This window comes from Mustela erminea, chromosome 20 (genome assembly GCF_009829155.1).
Source record: "Mustela erminea isolate mMusErm1 chromosome 20, mMusErm1.Pri, whole genome shotgun sequence".
Classification (NCBI taxonomy): domain Eukaryota; kingdom Metazoa; phylum Chordata; class Mammalia; order Carnivora; family Mustelidae; genus Mustela; species Mustela erminea.
The window spans coordinates 31363801-31388397 of record NC_045633.1 but is presented as its reverse complement, the minus strand read 5'-3'; the positions used below and the strand labels follow the sequence as shown (position 1 = coordinate 31388397).

General features: G+C 40.1%; 1 protein-coding gene across 1 annotated transcript; it reads left to right on the top strand.

The window, feature by feature from the left end:
- The first annotated feature begins 7005 nt into the window (after positions 1-7005).
- LOC116580727 (olfactory receptor 2AE1) lies at positions 7006-7950 on the top strand. Its single transcript, XM_032327369.1, has one exon. The coding sequence runs from the start codon at positions 7006-7008 to the stop codon at positions 7948-7950; it is 945 nt and encodes a 314-aa protein (XP_032183260.1).
- Positions 7951-24597: the final 16647 nt, after the last annotated feature.

Here is a 24597-nt window from a genome sequence, read left to right as displayed (position 1 = left end):
GTTTTGCTTTATGACCGAATTTGAAAATCCTTTTGTGTGAAAAACTGGGGAAGTTGGTTTGCATTTATTCATAACCCAGCTATCTTTGCCTTGAATTCTGTCACATTGTATTCATATGTTTTCTGCTCTTATTTTTTAAAAATCTTTATATACATATCCACATTTTTTGGTTTTAGTTCTGAAATTTAAGAAAATTGTATATTTTTGTCCTAGTAGTTTCTCTCATTAATAATTTTACATGATACCCTTAAAACTTTGTTTTAAAAGGCAGTTTTTTTCAGTCTTCTATTGTGAGAGTTCCTTATGCTCAACTCCCACATTAAATAAATCACCAGGTTATGTTAATGGCACCCTCCTAAAATACCATGAAATTATTTCCCACTACAAACTTAGTCTGAAACACTATTGTTTCTCCTTGAGATAGAACAACAGCCTCATATATGGCCTCCCTGCTTCTGTCCGTATCCCTTAGGCATCATCTAGAGTGAACTTTAAAACGTGTTAAGTTTTATCTTGCTACTCCTTTGTTTAGAAGATTTTTAAAAACTCTGAATAAAATCCTCAAGGTCTTGTTTTCTCTCTTTTTGGACTCATGCATACTTCCCTGATGTCATTTCCTACCTCTGTCTCCTCACTGTAGCTCCTACCACTTTGGCTTCCTTTCGGCTCCTCAAGCACGCCATGAATTGTCTCAGCTCAGGGATTTTACAAGTCTTGGCTTTTATCTGGACCTCTTTTTGCTTTTGATTACCTGGTTAAGCCTTACCCTGATCAGAGATCTTAGCTTAGGGGTCACTTCTTTCTTCCTTCCTTCCTTCCTTTCTTTCTTTCTTTCTTTCTTTCTTTCTTTCTTTCTTTCTTTCTTTCTTTCTTTCTCTTTCTTTCTCTCTCTCTCTCTCTCTCTCTCTCTTTCTTTCTTTCTTTCTTTCTAGATTTATGTATTTGAGAAAGAGAGAGAGTGAGTGCACATGTGTGAAGGGAAGGGCAGAGGGAGAGAAGGAATCCCAAGCAGACTCGCTGCTGAGTGTGAGCCCCACATGGGGCTGGATCTCATGACCTGTAGTCAAAATCACAAGTTAGACACTTAACCAACTGAGCCACCTAGGTGACCCGATGCCACTTCTTTAAAGATGCTTTCCCATATGACCCATTCTAATATAATGGCCTCCTTGGTTTACTCTAGCATAGTGAATCCTTCCCTATCACACTTTAGTAGGGGGCATGCACTGTTTTATCTTTTATAGACTCTTTCCCTACTTCTGTTGAAGTCACACCTTCACAACTATAGTTTTTTTGTGATATCACTTTGCTCCAGATCCATTTGATTCTGGGTTCCATTACCACCCTACCTCTCTAGCCCCTGCAAGAGATGGGCACCTGTCCCAGGCAAGTGCATTATTTTACTCTGGGCTCTGGCACACAGTGATTACTTCAGGGAGTGGCCACCAGGATGAACTGTTGAACAGATTTTCCCTTGAATTTTTCTGAATTGGAGGTGGTAGAACATTGGATGGGAAGCCAAAAGTATGTATATATACTTCCAGCTGTATGTATACCCTCTAAATAAAAATGCCTGAGCGAGTATCAACACAGAGACTCAAGCCAAGATGAACGGGAAAAGTAGACACATTATTCATGTTACTGAATCTAACTGATTCTGAAGTCAGTTCTAGCCCATTCATTGCTATGATACCGTGCCCTTTCTTTACTATAGTATAAGTTTTGTTTTATGTCACTTGAGTATGGTCACGATGATATCACTTAGCACAAACTCTTAATCCAACATGAAATATTTGTTTATTTATTTGCTTTATCTGTAAGTCCCATGGGGGAACGGACTATGCTTGCATGTTCATCTACCCAATACAGTGTTTGGGGCATAACAGATGCTCATCAAATATTTTTCAAATAAATTGATGAATTAGATAAATACCATGACTGCCTTAATTAATGAAAGATTACATTCTGGTGAGTGAAAGCACCAGGTAAAAGTATTAGACAATAGGTTTTTTAAAAAAACTTTATTTTTAAGTAATCTCTCCACCCAATGTGGGGCTCAAACTTAGAACCCTGAGATCAAGAGTTGCATGTTCTACTGACTGAGCCAGCCAGGCGCTCCAATGGTAGGTTTTGAAGAAAGTAATTATACACTGAATCTACTCAAAGAATAAACAACAAGCTAAGCTCAGACAAAATGTCTGAGTTGAGATAGAGAAACAAAGAATAGCTCAATATATCCCTTAACAAAGAGGAAGAGCCTGGTGTGAGAATGAGATGGTAGTAAATAAAAAGAAGATATACAGATGTGTCATTTTCTTTTTTAACTTCTATATTCTGACTGGGCTCTCAAAAGGGTTGGATGGAAAGGGGCTAGAGGGATCTGAGTTCTAAGATAAAAAACAAGCCAGGACTCTAAGGATTATTTGACTCCAGGGTTAATTGGTCCTTGGAGAAGATATTCCCATATTATCTTCAGACTTACACTCCTCAAAATAACTTAGTCCCCTGATCCCTACAAGTAAACTTCAAGCAAAGCAAAGGTCATTCCCCTGGCTCCTACAAGTAAACTTCAAGCAAAGCCCTCTGGGAATGCTTATCTCGACGCATAGGGAAAGTCTAATTGGCATCCTGAGTAATGGTTTCCACAAGAGATTCAAGATGTGTCCTGTGGGTTGGGATCCCTGATGCCATATGTTTAGTGTCCTCAGTTTGCCTCAGCCTACATCATAGGTCCTCTGGGTTAGGGGGGTGTTCTATTTCTCACAGATGGTGCTCCTCTGTCCTCAAGACTGGTTCATGTCGGGTCCTGTTTATCCCTATTCTAACCGCTATGATTCTTGCTGAGAAATCATTCATGCAGTTAAGAAGGGGCTTATTCTAAAAATGCCTGTGCTAGAAACGTTCTTATTTTATTAATCAAGAAACAAGGTATAAAGCTAAAAAATGATTGAGTGCCTTGAGTGATTAAAGCCTTGAGTGATTAAAAATAGGAGAAAACCCAAAACAGATTTTCTTTTGTCTCTGGACTCCCTGATGATTAAACTAGTATTCAAGGTAGCTTCTTAATCAGGTCACATTGATGCAAATTCTTATTGCCCAAGCTTGCATTGTCATTTTGGGATGACCAGTGGTTCAGATATATGTTTAGAGGCAGAGGAAACATATGCATGATTCAAAGCCCCAAGTGGTAGAGGTTAAAGAAGTTTAGTTACTCAATCTGTCCTGATGTGTACTACTGGAGTTCAAAATCTGAGCACAGATTGCAAGAGCATTACAGAATTACAGTTACTCTTGTTCCTGGTGATACTCTGTCACTAGGGTAATTAGTGACAACAATGGTGACTGTAGAAAAATGTCTTCCATGTCATTCCACCAGTAAATGGAGATTTTCAGAAGTAGACAAGGAAATCTGATGAGCACCTCAGGAAAGACCTGTTTGAGTGATCAGCAGGCAGTGTGTGAGTCACTGTGGACCTATTCAGCCCTCTCCATCCCACTTCTGCACTTGTTGTGCCCACAAGTCTCTGCAGAGGGAATTCCAGGTAAGGTAATGCTGGGCCTTGAGGTGTCTAGGAAGCTTTTATTAGATGCTAGGGCATCCGCTGGAATTGTCAGCTTATTTCCTCATCTCTTTAGTCACTGGGTGATATTCAGTCAATCCATGAAGAAGGTTGTCAGAGAAGGCAGAAGAAAAAGTCATGCAAGGGCAGCAAAACAGAATGGGAAATGATCAGGAAATTTGTCTAAGACAGCATGGAACAGGTGATAGAAAAGCTTACACTATGGAGCCTTACAGAAAAAGATGGAAACAGAGGAGGAAGGAGATAGGGGAGAGTATGGATACTGAAGTAAAAGTGAAATATGTGATCTTTTGACTGGGTTGGAGTGATTGGAGGAAGCATGGAGAAAGTTGGGCTCTTAGTCCCTAAGAGGCTAAATCTGAAATAACAATATGAGGTGGTGGCCAAAAAGATAATCCTAGGCTGCATTAATATGGAGAGAAAGAATAATAAATTGGACCTCTTTCTTACTGGTCAAATTATACTCTAAAGAATACATTGAGTTCTGAGTTAATCTTCTTTAAAATTTAAGTCGATAATCTGGAGTACATGAAAATCTAGGGAAATGTTTAGGAGGAAAAACACAAAGAGAGATGTGTGTGGATATTTTGGGGGTCAATTTGGACAACTATTTATTTGAGTTGGGCTTCATCATGGAGACCAAGCTATCATTATGATCAGTATTCACGTAAGAATTAGATAAAGGGCTAACTGGAAAATGTGGTGGATTTAATGTTATAATCCTAGTTTTATCAGCCTGATTTGAAGGCTCTCAGGTATACCTAGGACATATCTCTTATTTGTATTCAGGTACATACATATGGTGGCTTTGCTATGCGTCTACTTGGCACTTGTATACACAACTCTTTAAACCATACTTGATCTCCAGATAAAGACAATACCAAGTTACTCCTCCACCTAACATGATACACCTATCCCATGTACAACCCAAAACATGCTAATGTTCTCCTAAGAAGAGGATATAAAACACACCAAGTATTTACCCGTAAGATGATACAAAATCTCCTTTTTATCTTTATATGAAATTCACTCTACTATCTAATTTATACTCCCTCTTGTAGCCTATAATTTAAATACTGAAACTGAGGGTTGCTGGGGGGAGGAGGGTTGGGAGAGGGTGGCTGGGTTATGGACACTGGGAAGGGTATATGCTATGGTGAGTGCTGTGAAGTGTGTAAGCCTGACAATTCACAGACCTATACCCCTGAGGTTAATAATACATTATATGTTAATAAAAATAAAAAAATTATAAAATATAAAAAACCTGAGAGATGAAGTTAACTATAAATATATCTGATGTTAGGAAAAGGGAGAACCAAGGGGAAGAAAAACAAAACATATGGGTAATATACGTATGCAAAATGTTCATATCAAAATAAGGAAGAAATGCCTATGATACGTTTTGTTTCTGTAGCTGCTTTCCTGGTCATGATAGGTGTTTATAACTATCTGCTCTTACTTCCCACTCTATATTCCCTTTGTCCACAGTTGGTCATGCTTCTTTGTATGTGGAATGACCCAAACCTTCATTCCTGAAGGATCTGGGCCATTAGCAGAATTGGGTTGTTATAGTTTTCCATTGACTTTTATCACAGGACATTCGAGCCAGAGAGGCACCCTAGAAAATATCCTACATTCCTGGGGCGCCTGGGTGGCTCAGTGGGTTAAGCCTCTGCCTTCGGCCCGGGTCACAATCCCAGGGTCCTGGGATCAAGCCCCGCATCGGGCTCTCTGCTCAGCTGGGAGCCTGCTTCCCTCTCTCTCTCTGCCTGCCTCTCTGCCTGCTTGTGATCTCTGTCTGTTAAATAAATAAATAAAATCTTAAAAAAAAAAAAAGAAAATATCCTACATTCCTGACATGCTCCTCCTTATCCCCATGGTGTAGGAACAACTCAGATTCTCCTTACTAGTCAGGAGCACTCACACCCAACCAGTAGAATAACCCCCTTTGCTTGTTGATTCAGTGATATGAGGAGCCCAAAGTGACAGGGTGACAATCTCAACACTCAGGAAGGGGAATCATTTTTGTGTTACCTGGTGGAAGAATCTCTCCCTTTGGAAATAAGACCTCTAAACCAGCAAAGGCTAAAAGTGCAGGGCCAGGAAGCAAAAATTTTGCTGGTGGGTCATAGTCATAGGCGTTATAGTGACTTCTCACTGGTCCTGTGAACCCTTGTGTTGGGAGAAACAGCACCATAAGCTGGATGCAGATTTAAAGCATATAGCACATCCTGGAAGATACCAGCAATGGGAAGTGTTGCCAACTAGCTGTTGCTATAACTTTTGAGTCTTCAAAAGGCTGTTCTACTGCTCTACTATTTAATCAAGTCAGTTGTTTCAGGATAACAGAGCATGGGCCCAATCCCACACTTCATTTGTGATGAAATCAGTTCCTTAGTCAGAAGCAATGCTTCTTGGAATACCATTATGCTGAACAAAGGATCTCTCTGTCCACAGATGGTAGCTGTGACAGTAGCACTGTAGGCAAGGAAGACAAAACCATATCTGAAGTGTCTATTCCAGTAAGACAAAGTACTGTCCCTCCCACAACTGAAGCAGTCTAACATAATCAGTCTGCCACCAAGGAGTTGGTTGATTCCCCTGGCGAATGCTGCCATATCAGGGACTCCATGTTGGTCTGTTAGTGGCCGACTGGGCACCCAGCAGTGGTTGTAGCTAGACTGGTCTTGGTGAGTGGAGGTCCATGTTGCTGAGCTCAGGTGTAGCCTCCATGCCTGCTGTTCTTGTGAGTCCATTGGCAGGAACAGGAGTGACTGAAAGAGTGCTAACTGATGTCCACGGAATGGGTTGGCACTTAGATAAATGACTTTTGTGTAATGGGTATTGTTTTATATGAATATTATATTTTATACAAATACTTATATGAATATTATATTGTATATGAATAGTATATGGATATCTTGCACATTTTTGGTTGTATGCAGGATAGTTATGTTAGGCAGAAGGATGACTTTGTTGTGTTCATTGGCTTAAGGAGATATGGATGAATGTCAAACCAACAGGGGATGGGGTCTGGTGGTTTTGTAATGTGTCAGTGTGGCTAGGGGGAACTACATTCCTCAGAATTCCCATTTTTGTGCATTTCTGGAGAAAGCAGGCCATAGGAGAGATTCTGAGCAGAGGGCCCCCTACGGGGCTCGATCCCAGGACCCTGAGATCATGACCCGAGCCGAAGGCAGAGGCTTTAACCCACTGAGCCACCCAGGCACCCCTATTTGAAGTTATTTTTTAAAAGTTATTTTAATAATTAGAGCTGTTGAAGAATCAGAAATAGAAAAAAATTCTCTGCACAAATGCTTTGGTAGATCAAAAGGTGCTTATTGTCAGGTCTGCCAAACCCCAGTATTTCTGATATCACACTTCATCTCTGCTTCCTCTTTCCCCAGAGACTGCGAGAGGGGAGATGTGGCAGAGGAATCAGACCTCTCTGGCAGACTTCATCCTTGAAGGCCTCTTTGATGACTCTCTTACCCACCGTTTCCTTTTCTCCTTAACCATAGTGGTCTTCCTTATTGCAGTGAGTGGCAACACGCTCACCATTCTCCTCATCTGTGCTGATGCCCAGCTTCATACACCCATGTACTTCCTGCTCAGCCAGCTCTCTCTCATGGATCTGATGCATGTCTCCACAACCATCCCGAAGATGGCTACCAACTACCTCTCTGGCAAGAAGACCATCTCCTTTGTGGGCTGCGCTACCCAGCACTTCTTGTATTTGTCTCTGGGTGGTGCCGAGTGTATTCTCTTGGCTCTCATGTCCTATGACCGCTATGTGGCCATTTGTCATCCACTTCGTTATACCGTTCTCATGAACAGAAGGGTGGAAGTGATGATGGCTGTCATGTCGTGGTTGGGAGCGTCTATAAACTCTCTAATTCACACAACGATCTTGATGCACTTCCCTTTCTGTGGGTCTCGAAAAATCCACCACTTCTACTGTGAGTTTCCAGCTGTTGTGAGGTTGGTGTGTGGAGACATCACTGTTTATGAGACCACAGTGTACATCAGCAGCATCATACTTCTCCTCTTCCCCATTTTCCTGGTTTCTACATCCTATGCCTTTATCCTCCACAGTGTCATTCAGATGCGTTCAGCTGGGAGTAAGAGAAATGCCTTTGCTACTTGTAGTTCTCACTTCATTGTGGTTTCCTTCTGGTTTGGTGCCTGCATCTTCTCATACATGAGGCCCAGGTCCCAGCACACTCCATTGCAAGACAAAGTTGGTTCTGTGTTCTATAGCATCATTACTCCCACGCTGAATCCTTTGATTTATACTCTCCGGAATAAGGATGTAGCTAAGGCTCTGAGAAGAGTGCTGGGGAAAGATATTCTCACTCAGAGACAGTAATAGACGTTGCCCTGAATATAAGAGTGGAATTGGATAAGCTCCCTAAGTTGATCTGCATAAACCTCTAAGCTCTTCAAGAGTTCAGATCCCTGATGACTACTGCAAAAATAAAGTGGTGAACACATAATTCCAGTATTCTAACTTGCTCTCAGGCATCTAAGTACTGTCAAATATTGTCTTTGTCCATTTGGACTACTATCACAAAAATACCATAGACTAGGTGGCTTCAACAACAAAACATTTTATTTTCTCACAGTTCTGGAGGCTGAGACGTCCAAGATCAACATTTAAAATTGCTAGACACTCTCGGGACGCCTGGGTGGCTCAGTTGGTTGGACGACTGCCTTCGGCTCAGGTCATGATCCCGGAGTCCCGGGATCGAGTCCCACATCGGGCTCCCAGCTCCACGGGGAGTCTGCTTCTCTCTCTGACCTTCTCCTCGCTCATGTTCTCTCTCACTGTCTCTCTCTCAAATAAATAAATAAAATCTTTAAAAAAAATTGCTAGACACTCTCTCATTTCCTTTTGATTTCTTTAAAAGTATAACCTTGCCAAAACATGCTTCCCTAAGGGAAATAAGTAAGATAGAGAAAGACAAATACCATATGATTTCACTCATATGTGGAATTTAAGAAATAAAACAGATGGACATATGGGATGGGGGAAATAAAGACAAGGAAACAAATCATAACCCACTCTTAACGATAGAGAACAAACTCAGGGTTGATGGAGGTGGGTGGGGGATGGGCTAGATGGGTGATGGGGATTAAGGCGCCACTTGTGATGAGCACTAGATGCTGTATGTAAGTAATGTATCACTGAATTCTACTCCTGAAACCAATATTGCACTGTATGTTAACTAGAATTTAAATTAAAAAATTGGGAAAAAGGAAAAAAAAAAGCACTCTGCATCTTCTGTCCCCTGCTTCTATTTTTTACTACTACTTTGCATGATATTGTGTATTAATTTATTTTTTTAAGATTTTATTTATTTATCTGAGACAGAGAGAGAGCAGAAGCAGGGGGAAAAGCAGAGGGAGAGGGAAAAGCGGGCTCCCTGCTGAGCAAGGAGCCCAACGAGAGGCTCCATCCCAGGACCCTTGATTCCAGGACCATGGGATCATGACTTGAGCCAAAGGCAGATGCTTAATGACTGAGCCACCCAGGTGCCCCATATTGATGGTCTTACTAGAATGTGAGCTCCCAAGGTCAAGGACTTGACTTCGCTTACTTTTGTCTTGCCAGACCCAAGAAAAGAGCCTAATAAGAAATAGGTATTCAGTAGCTATTTCTTGCACAGATCATAAACAAAAGGAACCTAGACTGTTAACTATCCCATGACATTAATGATATTTAACTCAGAAAGGGGAAGAAATTATAAAAATGAGATACGGTAGATGGCTTTGGCTGACATCCTTGGCCCCAGACAGCCAGATGTTAATTTCACATAAATACAGAGAGGCCTGACATCTCAGTGAACTTTTCTGGGATCTAATGTTCTGAGGGATCCAAAGTGAGGACAAATTTCTATATCTTGCTTCCCTATTAGTTAAAAAAAAAAAGTTATAAATCCCTAGGACCATCTTCAGAAGAACAAGAGCTTAAGTCTAAAAGCCAAGTTACACTCTTTTTCACAAGAAAGCATTTTCTTTTTGAGAAATAACTTTTGGGGGGGGCATTCTATAAAATGAGCCACCAGTTGCATGCCTAAGAATGCCTAGGAATGAAACAAGAAAGTGAAAGATTTGTATGCTGAAAAGACAACCTATGGAAAGAGAGAAGGTATTTATAAGCCATATATCTGATAAGGGGTTAATATCCAGGGCATATAAAATATGCATAACAACACAACAAAAATAAAATAAGCATATTTAAAAATAAGCAAAGGACTTGAATAGAAATTTCTCCAAACAAGTTATACAAGTGACCAACAAGCACATGAAAAGATGCTCACCATCACTAATCATTAGGGATATGATTAGGAAAAAAATCAACTCAAACTGGATTAAAGACTTGAAAGTAAGACCTGAAACCATAAAATTATTAGAAGAAAATGTAGGGGGTGGTCTCTTTGACACCAGTCTTGTCAATGAGTTTTTGGATTTGATACCAAAGCCAAGACAATAAAAACAAAGACCAACAACAAATGAGACTATATCGAACCATAAAACTTCTGACAGAGAAAATTATTAACTAAATGAAAAGGTAACCTATGGAATGGGAGAAAATATTTGGAAATCATATATCTGATAAGTGGTTAGTATCCAAAATGTATAAGAAACTCCTCCAACTCAATAACCAAAAAAACAAAAAAAAATTTTTGATTTAAAAATGGGCAGAGGAACCAAACAGCTTCCAAAGAAGACATGCAAATGGCCAACAGGTAAATGAAGAGGTGCTCACCATCCTTAAGCATCAGGGAAATGCAAATCAAAACTACAATGGGATACTCCATCACACCTGTTTGAATGGCAACTGCCCAAAAGACAAGAGATAAGTGCTTGCAAGGATGTGGAGAAAAGGAGCACAGGGAACAGCTTTGTGCTGTTGGAGGGAGTGTAGAGTGGTATGGCCGCTACTGAAAACAGTATGGAGGTTTCTAAAAAAAATTAAAAATAGAACTACAATATGGCCAAGCAATTCCAGTTGTGGGTATATATCCAAAGGAAGTGAAATCACTATCACAAAGAGATAGATGTCCCCCATGTTCATTCCAGCATTATTTATAATTGCCAAGACATGGAAATGACCTAAATGTTCACCTATGGATTGATTAATGGATAAAGAAAATGTACCTACCCATACACACACACACAATGGAATATTATTCAGCCATAAAAAGAAGGAAATCCTGCCATTTGCAGCAACACGGATGGACCTGGAGGTCTATTCATTATGGAGATTGGTGTGAAGATATTTAACACTACTGAAATGACACTTAAAAATAATTAAGATAGTAAATTTTGTTATGTGTATTTCATTGTAATTTTTGAAAAATTATGTAAGAAATTAAGTTGGAAACAACATGTGTTGGAGAGGATGTGGAGAAAGGGGAACCCTCTTACACTGTTGGTGGGAATGCAAGTTGGTGCAGCCACTTTGGAGAACAGTGTGGAGATTCCTCAAGAAATTACAATAGAGCTTCCCTATGACCCTGCCATTGCACTCCTGGGTATTTACCCCAAAGATACAGATGTAGTGAAAAGAAGGGCCATCTGTACCCCAATGTTTATAGCAGTAATGGCCACGGTTGCCAAACTGTAGAAAGAACCAAGATGCCCTTCAACGGACGAATGGATAAGGAAGATATGGTCCATATACACTGTGGAGTATTATACCTCCATCAGAAAGGATAAATACCCAACTTTTGTAGCAACACTGACGGGACTGGAAGAGATTATGCTGAGTGAAATAAGTCAAGCAGAGAGAGTCAATTATCATATGGTTTCACTTATTTGTGGAGCATAACAAATAACATGGAGGACAAGGGGTGAGGGAGAGGAGAAGGGAGTTGGGTGAAATTGGAAGGGGAGGTGAACCATGAGAGACTATGGACTCTGAAAAACAATCTGAGGGTTTTGAAGGGGCGGGGGGTGGGAGGTTGGGGGAACCAGGTGGTGGGTATTAAGGAGGGCACGGATTGCATGGAGCACTGGGTGTGGTGCAAAAATAATGAATACTGTTATGCTGAAAATAAAAAAAAAAGAAATTAAGTTGGATTGAATAGAGAACACTTTCATCATTAATGAAATACTCATTTGGATTTTAAAAAGGTATTATCCCCAAACCTACCATGACATAAATTTTAATGGAAAAAATACCAGAAACATTCCCACTAAAGCCAAGAACAATACATAGCCCACAATTACTACTACTATACTACTACTATTAAGCATTATATAATCTTGTCAATACAATTAGAAGGATAAAACTTAAGCAGAAACATTTTACTTATATTGAAATTTTTTTTTGGATTTTTAAAATTATGTTAGTCACATATGGTGCATCATTAGTTTTTATGTAGTGTTCCATGTTTCATTGTTTGCATATATTATATTAATTTTTATGCCTTACATGTCCAAGAGAATCAACTTACAATTAACTGGAACAAGTAAGCTCAAGAAATGTATAGAAGCAATATATTACTTAACAATCCAAATAACCCAGTCAGAAAATATAACAAAGCATTAATAAATAAGATGAAAATGAAAATGGAGATAAAGTGTATACCCACACGGGAAACTTTATTGCAAAGGGGTCAGTTCTTCCACAACTTAATCTTTAAATTCAAAATGATTGTAATCCAAATCTCTTAGTATGTATCAAGGAGTTTGCCAAGACAATTCAAAAAGTCAAATCAAAGAGAAAATCTGTAAGAATAAGTACAAAATAACTGAAAAAGAGCAACAATGACAAGCAGGTGGTATCAGCTGTCAGAACATGCTATGAAATTCAGAAAATTAACGTAGTGTGGTATTCATTCAAGGAAAGAATCAATGAATGAATAGTGAGTCCAGAACACAGATTTATATACAGGAATTTAGTTTATAATAACCATGACATTTCAAATCAGGGGGAAAATGATGTTAGAACATTTACATATCCATGGCAAGGTATGGGGAGAGAATGTTCAAGTACTGTTTAATTTTCAGCCTTTCTAAATATTTTATGAAGTCCATGATGTAGAGCCTTAGAATATTTATGTTCCCCCTAGAGTTCTTTTTTAAAGATTTTATTTATTTACTTATTTTAGAGAGAACATGAGTGCAGCTGGGGGGAGGGGCAGAAGGAGAGGGAGAATCTCAAGTGGACCTCATGCTGAGTGCAGAGCCCCCTTGTGGGGCTCGATCTCACAACCCCAAGATCATGACAAGAGCCAAAATCAAGGGTCAGCTGCTTAACTGACTGAGCTACCCAGGGGCACCTCCTCTAGAGTTGGTTTTACCGCTTAATCCTGGCAAGGTATTCTTATCTGGCTTTGGGAGAATATTCCAGGACTTTGAGGCAAAGATGGATTCTAGTAACCCAGCACTGGAAGCCAAGATAGAAAAGATCTCTACAGCTGCCATTACCATCCCTTAGGTGCTATTATACACAGGGAGGAATTGATCCAGGCACTAGAGAACACTAAACAGTCAGGAACTTGGCTACAGTGAAAGTGTCAGGTAGGCTCCCAGCCAAGAAATCCAAGGTGAAGCTTTCAAGGGCCAAGGAACCCAAATATCCTAAGGAAAGGGAGACCATAATGACCGAGCTCTCACTGCACACAGTGTAAAGGAAGATAGGCTCCGAAAGTGCATCTATGTCCACTAAAGCTGGAGAGGTTCCCAACCAGACTACACAGAAAGTCACTTGTATCAGTGAGCAGATGGGGATGACAGAATTAGGTGCCCCTGATAACCACTGTCTCAGCTTTCTCCCTGGTATTGTGATCTTGGAAGCCAGAGCTTCAGTGATGGTGTTTGGCCAAAATGGTGGAAACAGCCACAGTGAATAGGACTCCTAATGTCATTTGTTGGAGGATGAAGCTGGAAGTATTGGGATGGCCAACGAAGGGTCAGGAACAAAGAAAGCACGGGGCGGGGGCGGGGGGAGATGAACAGGATGTAGCTGAGAACTTGGTTATTAGCTTTGACATGGGAGTTTCCCTATATTTCACAAAAATCCCAAGAACCACAGCTGTAAGGACAGACAGATTAAGGGCTACACAGGCATGCACTATCGCCAAAGATCCTCATTGCCCAAGGAAGTCACAACCTTTGAGAGGCAATGATCTCCACCACTATTTGTGTATTTTGGATACTTCATACATGGCTTCATACCTGGCAATAAAAACAAAGGGCCATTATCTTGAATTCAGTTGATCTCATGAGCTCCCCAAATACTCATCTTTGGCCAAATCACTATAGATACCAAATAAAGGAATGTTATAGAGAGTAAAATTTCAGGCTAATGATGTCTATTTTTTTTCTTAGCATATCAAGGGCCAAGCAGCCAGGATCACCTCTTTTGTTGATCCTCCATATGCAAGGAAACAAGTTCTTTTTTCTAGAAACAAAAATTATACCCAACCCTATCACTTAAATATAGGTGGAAGGAAACAGTCAAGAAAACAAAGAGGCAACCCACGGAATGGGAGAAGATATTTGCAAATGACAGTACAGACAAAAGGTTGATATTCAGATCTATAAAGAACTTTTCAAACTCAACACACACAAAACAGACAATCATATCAAAAAATGGGCAGAAGATATGGACAGACACTTCTCCAATAAAGACATACAAATGGCTATCAGACACATGAAAAAATGTTCATCATCACTAGCCATCAGGGAGATTCAAATTAAAATTACATTGAGATATCACTTTACACCAGTTAGAATGGCCAAAATTAGCAAGATAGGAAACAACATGTGTTGGAGGGGATTGGAGAAAGGAGAACCCTCTTACACTGTTGGTGGGAATGCAAGTTGGTGCAGCCACTTTGGAGAACAGTGTGGAGATTCCTTAAGAAATTAAAAATAGATCTTCCCTATGACCCTGCCATTGCACTACTGGGTATTTACCCCAAAGATACAGATGTAGTGAAAAGAAGGGCCATCTGTACCCCAATGTTTATAGCAGCAATGGCCACAGTCACCAAACTGTGGAAAGAACCAAGATGCCCTTCAACGGACGAATGGATAAGGAAGATATGGTCCATATACACTATGGAGTATTATGCCTCCACCAGAAAGGATGAATACCCAACTTTTGTAGCAACATGGACAGGACTGGAAGAGATTATGCTGAGTGAAATAAGTCAAGCAGAGAGAGCCAATTATCACATGGTTTCACTTATTTGTGGAGCATAACAAATAGCATGGATGACATGGGGAGACAGGAGAAGGGAGTTGGGTGAAATTGGAAGGGGAGGTGAACCATGAGAGACTATGGACTCTGAAAAACAATCTGAGGGGTTTGAAGTGGTGGGGGGGTGGGAGGTTGGGGGAACCAGGTGGTGGGTATTATAGAGGGCACAGATTGCACGGAGCACTGGGTGTGGTGAAAAAATAATGAATACTGTTATGCTGAAAATAAAAAATAAATTAAAAAAAAATATAGGTGGAGGAGGACATATCCTGGATTCAGTCACTTAAAAGCAAGCATTTATCAATAACCTGCAGTGACACAGATAATATCCCAAGTTCTGCAGATAGAGATGACAAGACAAACACTTTCACTTAACTTTCTCTTAAAAAAAAAAATGGTGGGGGGCGCCTGGGTGGTTCAGTGGTTAAAGCCTCTGCCTTTGGCTCGGGTCATGATCTCGGGGTCCTGGGATCGAGCCCCGCATCGGTCTCTCTGCTCGGCAGGGAGCCTGCTTCCCCCCTCTCTCTCTGACTGCCTCTCTGCCTACTTGTGATCTCTGTCAAATAAATAAATAAAATCTTAAAAAAAACCTTTCACTTAAGTTTCAAATTTACATTACTTCTGTTATCTAAGTAATTGCAAACCTACCTCCTATTGATCATCACTTCCACTAACTTGTTAAGATTTGAGTAACTTCTATTTTAACAAAATAACTCCCTAACGAGCCACCCTGTTTTCTGTTTTGAATATTTCTCATCTCCCATCCATTCAATCACACCCATTAATGTTTTTTTCATAATACTTTTTTGCTTAAAATTCCACAATCATTCCTCCTCGGCTAGAGCAGGGACTCTCAGGCATTAAGTGAGCATTGGAATCATCTGGAGGGCTCATTAAAGCAGTTGGCTAGAACTTACCACTAGAGTTTCTGATTCAGAAACTTGAAATTTACATTTCTTTTTCTTATTAAAGATTGTGTTTATTTATATGAGAAAGAGCATGAGCAGGAGGAGGGAAGAGGGATAGAGAGAAGCAGGCTCCCTGCTGAGCAAGGAACCCAATGTGGGGCTGAATCCCAGAACCCTGAGATCATGACCCAAGCCATAGACATGGGCTTTAACCCACGGAGCCACCCAGGCGCCCCCAGGCTGACTCTTCTTGATAGAGCTTATATCTCACTTCACTTCTCACACAATCTTGTGAGGCAGGTAGTACAAACCCATTTTGCAAAAGGACATAATTGAGGTTTGAAGAGGTCAAGTAACTCACCTAAGATCTTGGAGTTCTGGAAGGCAGGGCTAAGATCCGGGCTGACTCAAGGGGAGGCTGCAGGATTGGGTGAAGCAAATGAGACGCGGGGGTGGGGGCGGAATTTAAGGAAGGTCTCACCTTCACCTGTGGTCTTGCAGGACCCAGAGAGTGAGTGCCTCCTTAAATTCTGCATCCCCAGCAGCTCACCTTACCCTAGTCATGGCCCTATTCAGGACTATCTGACTCCAAAGCTTGTCATTTTTCCATTGCACACCTTTTGTTAACTTTAATATTCACAGCAGTACTTTGTCTTAAAAAGTTTAGGAAGATTTGTAGAAAATCCTTTTCTCTTTTAGAAAGAGAAAGCTTACTTTCTCTTAAAAAGCCCTCTTAGAGGGCTTAGAGAAGTTTCTGTATTTTTTTTGTCCTCAAGAGGTTTCTCAAGATTTAATTTCATAGATTTGTCATTTAAAAGGAAAGCTCTAAAATGCTATAAATTAATTATTAAATAAAATACTAGAAAAATCTCATAAAGTACATTAAAGAAATAGCACACCACAGCCAACTGGGTTTTTTTTTTTTTTTTAATGTTTTCAAATGTGAGAACTTGAAAGGATGTTTAACTTAGAGTCAGGAAGAAGAGAGTTCAATGTAGTTCAAATATTGGCATCAATTTTATTTCTTATTTTTAAAATAGAGGGGTTTTAAAAGTTTATTTATTAATTTTTTTACTAATCTCTACACACAACTGGGGCTTGAACTCATGACCCCAAGATCAAGAGTCACATGCTCTATCAACTGAGCCAGCCAGGTAGCCCAGCATCAATTTTGTATTGAATTATACATAAAAACAATAAAATTCCTAAAGCTTTCTTTTCAATTTTATGATACCGTTCAAATTGAGTGAAAATTATGTTTCCTGCGGGTTTGATGGAATTCCCATGTGAACATGTCCAGACCTAATGCATTTTGGGGTGGGTAGCCCCTCAATAGCTCTCTTGAGTTTTCTTTTTATTTATTTATTTATTTTTATTTTTAAGATTTTATTTATTTATTTGACAGACAGAGATCACAAGCAGGCAGAGAGGCAGGCAGAGAGAGAGAGAGAGGAGGAAGCAGGCTCCCCGCCAAGCAGAGAGCCCGATGCGGGGCTCCATCCCAGGACCCTGGGATCATGACCTGAGCCGAAGGCAGAAGCTTTAACCCACTGAGCCACCCAGGCGCCCTCTCTCTTGAGTTTTCAATTTTGATTCCAGTATAGTTAACACGCAGTGTTAACTTCAGTGTTAGATTAAAGTGTACGACGTAGTGACTCAGCACTTCCATTCATCACCCAGTGCTCATCGCGAGTGCACGCCTTAACCCGCATCACCCATTTCCCGCGTCTCCTCATGTCCTCCCCTCTGAGAGCCATCAGTTTGTTCTCTATAGTTAAGAGTCTGCTTCTTTCAAAGCTGTATCAAATTCTTAAGAGAAAGCTGTCTTTAAATGTCAGATTGCTCCAATATCCTCATACCTGTGCATATAACACATGCTTTCTCTTCTTCCTGGGACACCATTTCTTCCCTTGAATACCTAACTATGAACACCTGTCTCTAACTGAGCTTGAATTATTTCACCTGGGAAACATGCCTTGCCCAGTTAAGGGTTATTGACTCCTTATTTCTCCAACACATCCTGTTTATATCTTTTTCTTTAAAAAAAAAGTTTATTTATTTATTTATTTATTTATTTATTTATTTATTTATTTATTTATATTTCTTTTCAGCATAACAGTATTCATTGTTTTTGCACCACACCCAAGTGCTCCAGCAATACGTTCTCTCCTTAATACCTACCACCTGGCTCCCCTAACCTCCCACCCCCCCGCCCCTTCAAAACCCTCAGGTTGTTTTTCAGAGGCCATAGTCTCTCATGGTTCACCTCCCCTTCCAATTTCCTGCTCCCTTCTCCTCTCCATCTCCCCATGTCCTCCGTGTTATTTGTTATGCTCCACAAATAAGTGAAACCATATGATAATTGATTCTCTCTGCTTGACTTATTTCACTCAGCATAATCTCTTCCAGTCCTGTCAGTGTTGCTACAAAGGTTGGGTATTCATCCTTTCTGATGGAGGCATAATACTCCATAGTGTATATGGACCACGTCTTCCTTATCCATTCGTCCGTTGAAGGGCATCTTGGTTCTTTCCACAGTTTGGTGACTGTGGCCATTGCTGCTATAAACATTGGGGTACAGATGGCTCTTCTTTTCACTACATCTGTATCTTTGGGGTAAATACCCAGTAGTGCAATTGCAGGGTCATAGGGAAGCTCTATTTTTAATTTCTTAAGGAATTTCCACACTGCTTTCCAAAGTGGCTGCACCAACTTGCATTCCCACCAACAGTGTAAGAGGGTTCCCCTTTCTCCACATCCTCTCCAACACATGTTGTTTCCTGTCTTGCTAATTTTGGCCATTCTAACTGGTGTCAGGTGGTGTCTCAATGTGGTTTTAATTTGAATCTCCCTGATGGCTAGTGATGATGAACATTTTTTCATGTGTCTGGTAGCCATTTGTATGTCTTCATTGGAGAAGTGTCTGTTCATATCTTCTGCCCATTTTTTTATTTTGATAATATCTATACCCACCACAGGGCTTGAACTCACGGGATCGAGGGTCTCATGCTTCTCCAGCTGAGCCAGTCAGGTACCCTTCCTGTTTATATTTCTAGAATTCCTTTTTACATTCTGTTGCACTTTTTCTTTACTTGCCTGCTTATATCACTAAACTGGAGACGTTCACTGCCAGTGTGGTTTATGTGGAAGAGAACAAGATTTGGAGTTAAAACAGTACTCCAACTTGGGCTTGTCTGTTTACTAGGAGTCTGATTTTACTAATCAATTTTTTTAATTAAAAATTATTCAAGGGGCGCCTGGGTGGCTCAATCAGTCAAGCATCTGCCTTCGGCTCAGGTCATGGTCCTGGGGTCCTGGGATCGAGCCCCACATCTGGCTCTCTGCTCGGCCCGGAGTCTCTCTCTCCCTCTCCCTCTGTGATCTCTCTCACTTAAAAAAAATATTCAAAACTTGGAAATAACCTAATAGGATGGCTTAATACCCTTTAAATGGCATACTGCAGCTTTGTTTAACAAGTCAACCTATGGCTTATTTATTTATTTATCTAGCAGAAAGTATCCATTTGACTTTGTGATTGATTATTTGACTAGACCCCATCATACAGTCACTTGTTAGCTTGATTTCTGTCTGGGAGAAACACAAACCCAAAGATTATGGTTTTATTGCCTTGTAGGACATTATCCATTTTTCTATTTGACCTAGAAATCTTATTCTCATGTTCTTTGTGGATGTGTTATCAAAAATGCCTTTACTGCTGAACTCTATAAACCTTGGTTTTACAAAACCCCTTGGAAGCAATTTTCTTTTATTGATCTCCATATTTCTTAACAGCTGAATAAAATCTCTGATACATGGTATGTTTGAAAGTCATGGGCTTAACTTTTAAAAACCTATACTCATAGTAAACTCAACTCAGAGTAAAATGGCAATGCTGATAACACCAAAACTCATAGGTTTTTTTTTTTTTAAAGATTTTATTTATTCATTTGACAGAGATCACAAGTAGGCAGAGAGACAGGCAGAGAGAGAGGAGGAAGCAGGCAGCTGAGCGGAGAGCCTGATGTGGGGCTGGATCCCAGGACCCTGGGATCATGACCCAAGCTGAAGGCAGAGGCTTTAACCCACTGAGCCACACAGGCACCCCAACCTCATAGGTTTTTTATGAAAAAAAAATGAGTATGTGTGTATGTACCTGTAACAGTCTCTCAATAACTGGTTTTTGTAGTTAACACTACTTCCTCTTATATAGGTATATTTTATATTACATAGGTATATTATATAGGTATATCATACCTAACAGGCACTCAATATATATCTGTTGGATCCATACATTGTTGAGCACAAATACAATTATTTGCTGGATGGATGACAATGGGATGAGACAAAAGAGTGACACATTCATCTTTAATAAGCACAGATTTTAGGTGTTGACTGACACTAAAAATGCTATTTCTGTCTGCCTTCTTAAATCTGAGTTGTGTAGTTTTTAAACTAATTTTCAATTTTTGAGATAACTGTAGAGTCACAAGCAGCTGTGAGAAATAATTCCGTGTGATCTTGGGTCACTTGGCCCTTTACCTAGTTTCCTCCAATGGTAACATTGAGCAAAACCCTAGTACAGTATCACAACTGGAATATTGGTACTAATATTCATTCACTGTTGAAGCTTTCTATTTCTTTGCTAAGGCTTTCTTTTTTTTTTTTTTTTGTATGTCTCAAATGTGTTCATAATTGCTCATTGGAGCACTTTTTTTTCCCCATTGGGGCATTTTTACGATAATTCTGAGATCTCTGTGATCTCACAAGTTAACTCTCTTTTTTTCATTCAGTTTGAGATCTTCCTGGCACTTGTTGTGATGAATACTTTTTGATGGAAACTAGAACATTCTGAGTATTGTGATATGACGCTCTGGAGTTTGTTTCAACTTTCTGTTATATCTGGCTTCCTCTGACATTGCTGTGGCTGGGAAAGGCTGGGGGAGACTGTCTTGTTACCGCCAGGGTGGGCGGAAGTCCAAGTTTTCCACTTAGCCTCTGTTGACACATGATAGAGATCTCCTCACTTCTGGGTAGGGGTAGGTGTTCTGATTCCCCCAAAGGCCTCACTGATTCCTCTTTGTTGGAAGGAGTATGATGTCTCCCTACTTCTTCCCATGTGGCCACCACCATGCTGTGGGGGAAGGGGTGGCATCCTATTGGCCATGATGAAAGCCCTGATTCTCCACCTGGCCTCCTTTAAGACTACACGAGTAGGGAGAAGGAGGGCCACCTCATCATGGTCACTTGGGGGTGAAAGTCTAGGCATTGCACTTTGTAGGAAGGGCCTGGTTACTGCTCAGTGGTGATGAATATCCTGCCTTCCTGCTTGACCTTCTCTGATACCACCCTGGCTAGAGATGAAGGGTGGAGAGTGGGGTGCCTTGTAACCTGAAGAAGGTGCGAGTGTTGACTTCCCACTTGGCCCTTCCTGGTGGGAATGGGCCATAGAATTTTTTTTCATGATGTTTGGCTAGAGTAGAGTAGTTACTCTCTTATAAATTTCTGTCTTGCCAGGGTGTCCTTTTCCTGCTCCTTTGGCTAGACAGAGCAGGCTTTTGTTGGGGCGTTTTAATGTTGTAAATGCCCATTGGCCTCTCCGGTTGTTGGTTCCTTTGGGTTCAACTCTAGGACATACGAAGCAAAAGAAAATGCAGGGAACCCACCACATTATGTGGTTCTGCAAGTCTGCCTTCTTCTCCCCACATTCCCGAGTCCTCTTTGGTTGGTTGTATACATATTTCTTGTTGTTTAGTCGTACTTAGAGGGAAAAGTATGTTTATTCCATCTTCCCAGAGGTGGAAATCTGCTAACGAAGGTTTATATCCATTTTGAGCATGACAAACCTCAGGAAAATCCACTGTGTTTCATTTTTTGTTTCCACTAACCTCTTAAGTAATCCTGTTCCCTAAGATATATATATATTTTTTCTTTTTGAGAGAGAGAGAGCAGGAAGGGAGGGGCAGAAAGAGAACCCCAAGCAGACTCCACACTCTGTGGGAGCCCCACATGGGGGCCAGCCTCACGAACGTGAGATTATGACCTGATCTGAGACCAAGAGTCGGATGCTTAACCAACTGAGCCCTGGAAAAAAAAATTAAAATTTGACTATGGAAGAAAAAAACAGAAAAATGTGGCTGATGGTGCTGTTGAAATTTGGTCTCAGAAGATTTAATTAATTAGTCTCCAACCTTTCACCATGGGTCCAAATGTGAGTGCTCAGCAGAGTAAAGAAGTCAAGAACAATATGTTCTTTCATTTAATCTTGGTATATATTATATCTATTCTTAAGTTTGTATTTTGATTATGTAATCACCATGCACTTGTCCTAAAAGTTACCCAGAATTATATAACAATTGTTACTATCTGAATGGAATATTTTATTATTTTATCTACTTGGTTATTATTATAAAAAGAAAAATTGTATTTTTATATACATATCTCATATCTAGGAGATTTTACTCTATTTTAAAAAATTTTATTTAAATTTAATTAACATATAGTAGATTATTTGTTTCAGGGGTAAAATTCAGTGATTCATCAGTTGCATATAACACTGAGGGCTCATTACATTAGGTGACTTCCTTAATGCCCATCACCCAGTTAGCCTATCCTTTCCACTTTCCTCCCCTCCAGCAACCCTCAGTTTGTTTCCTATGATTAACAGTCTTTAATGGTTTGTCTCCCTTTCTGTTTTTGTCTTATTTTTTCCTTCCCTTCCCCTGTGTTTTACTGCGTAATTTATACTGTTTCAGTTGATTTTTTGGAGCAGTTTTGGTATAAAATGGTATATTTTAATCTCTTGGGTCTTCCTCTTCCATTAAGATGATCCTTTTTGCTTTGTGAAATCCTGTACTGCTCAAGACTTCACAGCAACGTTAAATAACAGGAATGAAAGTGGACATCTTGTTTTGTCTACAAACTTAATTGCTGGAGGGTGTTTCTAGTTTTCCATTGTCTGTTGGCAATTCCAAATGTTAGCAATGGTGTGAAAAGTCTTCATTACCAGCCAGTCTATTGTCACTGTTCACCATCCCATCCTAGACTTGCTGTTTTCTAGCCATTTTTTCTAGATTTTTTTTTTTTCAGGTCCTTGAATATTAGGGGGTGGGGCCGGGAATGTGCCATTTTAATTATTTCTGACAAGGAATTTTTTTCTCCACCTATTCAGCTGATATAATCCTATTCATCTTTCAGAACTCAAACAAAACAAAACTGCATCCTTTGTGGAAAATTCCCTGACATTCCAAAGTAAGGTTAGATTACCCCCTATTCCCCACATCTTTGTACTTACTGCTCATTCATCATGCTCATCTCCTGTCCCTGCGTTTGAACCCGTAGAGCACAGACATGGCAAACATGCACAATGCACAGTGGCTGGTTCATAGCAGTGATAAAGGATACTTTTAATCATGAAATTTATCTCTGAACACGTACTCTGTGTCATGAATGGTGCTAGGCACTTGGGAAATCAAACTTATGCAAACCTTCACTGTGGTCAGGGTTTGGTTGAAAGAAACACGTATGATTAAACCAGCATACTCACAATACCATGTATCAAGTTCCATGGAAGAAACAAACAGAACATTTTGGGATGGTCCATAAAAATATCTCCTGGGGGAGGTAATGCTAATGGTCGAAAAGATGAGTGGTAATAAATTGGGCCAAAGAGAAAAGTATCTTTTCCTCAGGAGGATTACTAACTTCAATAATGAAATTACTGAATAAATGAAAAGAACAACTCTGAGATTCCACTCCTATTCTAGATCCTTCCAGTTTTTGGGGACAAGTGGGGATATAAATGAAAGGACAAGAAGGGAAATCCCTCCAGGTCTGTACCTGTGTCATTGGCAATCTCCTTCTCAGTCAAAGCAGTAGGCAACCTTTCCCCATTGTGGAACTTGCCTGGGTCCATGGCAACAGCTCTGGCTTGCTGCACACAGAGTGAGAAGTCTGAAGAAATCAGAGGAAAGTCTTATTAAAATCTGCAAATATGTCCTAGTACTGTGTAACCAGGGCACTTCAGGGAAAATCAGCAAGTTTTATTTATTTTTTTTTTTTAAAAGATTTTATTTATTTATTTGACAGAGAGAGATTACAAGTAGGCAGAGAGGCAGAGAGAGAGGAGGAAGCAGGCTCCCCGCTGAGCAGAGAGCCCGATGCGGGACTCGATCCCAGGACCCTGAGATCATGACCTGAGCCGAAGGCAGCGGCTTAACCCACTGAGCCACCCAGGCGCCCAAGTTTTATTTTTTTTTAATTTAATTTTTTATCTCATTGGAATTTTTAAAAAATTTTTTTCTATTTATTTATTTTCAGAAAAACAGTATTCATTATTTTTTCACCATTGGAATTTCTTTAATCCAGACTTTTAAGTCAAATTCTTAGGTTTGAACATCTCCACTCTGGAGTTTCTGGAGGACAGGATGTTTCTGAAGAGTCTTAGGAGAAAATGGGCCACGTAAAGCCAACCTGACTCTGCTACTTCTAATAAAAAATGAGGAGCTGCCACATCCTAACGAGTGAGGACAGCTAATTAGCAGGTCAGAACCAAACCCAGAGTGAGGGTTTTGGGTGGGAGAACCACACTCTGATGATCTGTTACTAAGTGTGGTCAGGAGTTTCTATTCCAATGAACACAGAGGTCAGAGGACTTGGTGGTAAGTTCTCCAGGGGTACACTTTAAGCTGTAAACATTCTTCCTTTTTTAAATTTAAATTCAATACATTAACATATAATGTATTATTAGTTTCAGAGGTAGATGTCATTGATTCCTCAGTCTTATATAATACCCAGTGCTCATTGCATCATGTGTCCTCCTTATTCAAGGTTGTTTCTTTTCCTGGGGTGGACCATGTTCATGAAAAGATTGAAATAAGACTATAAAAGC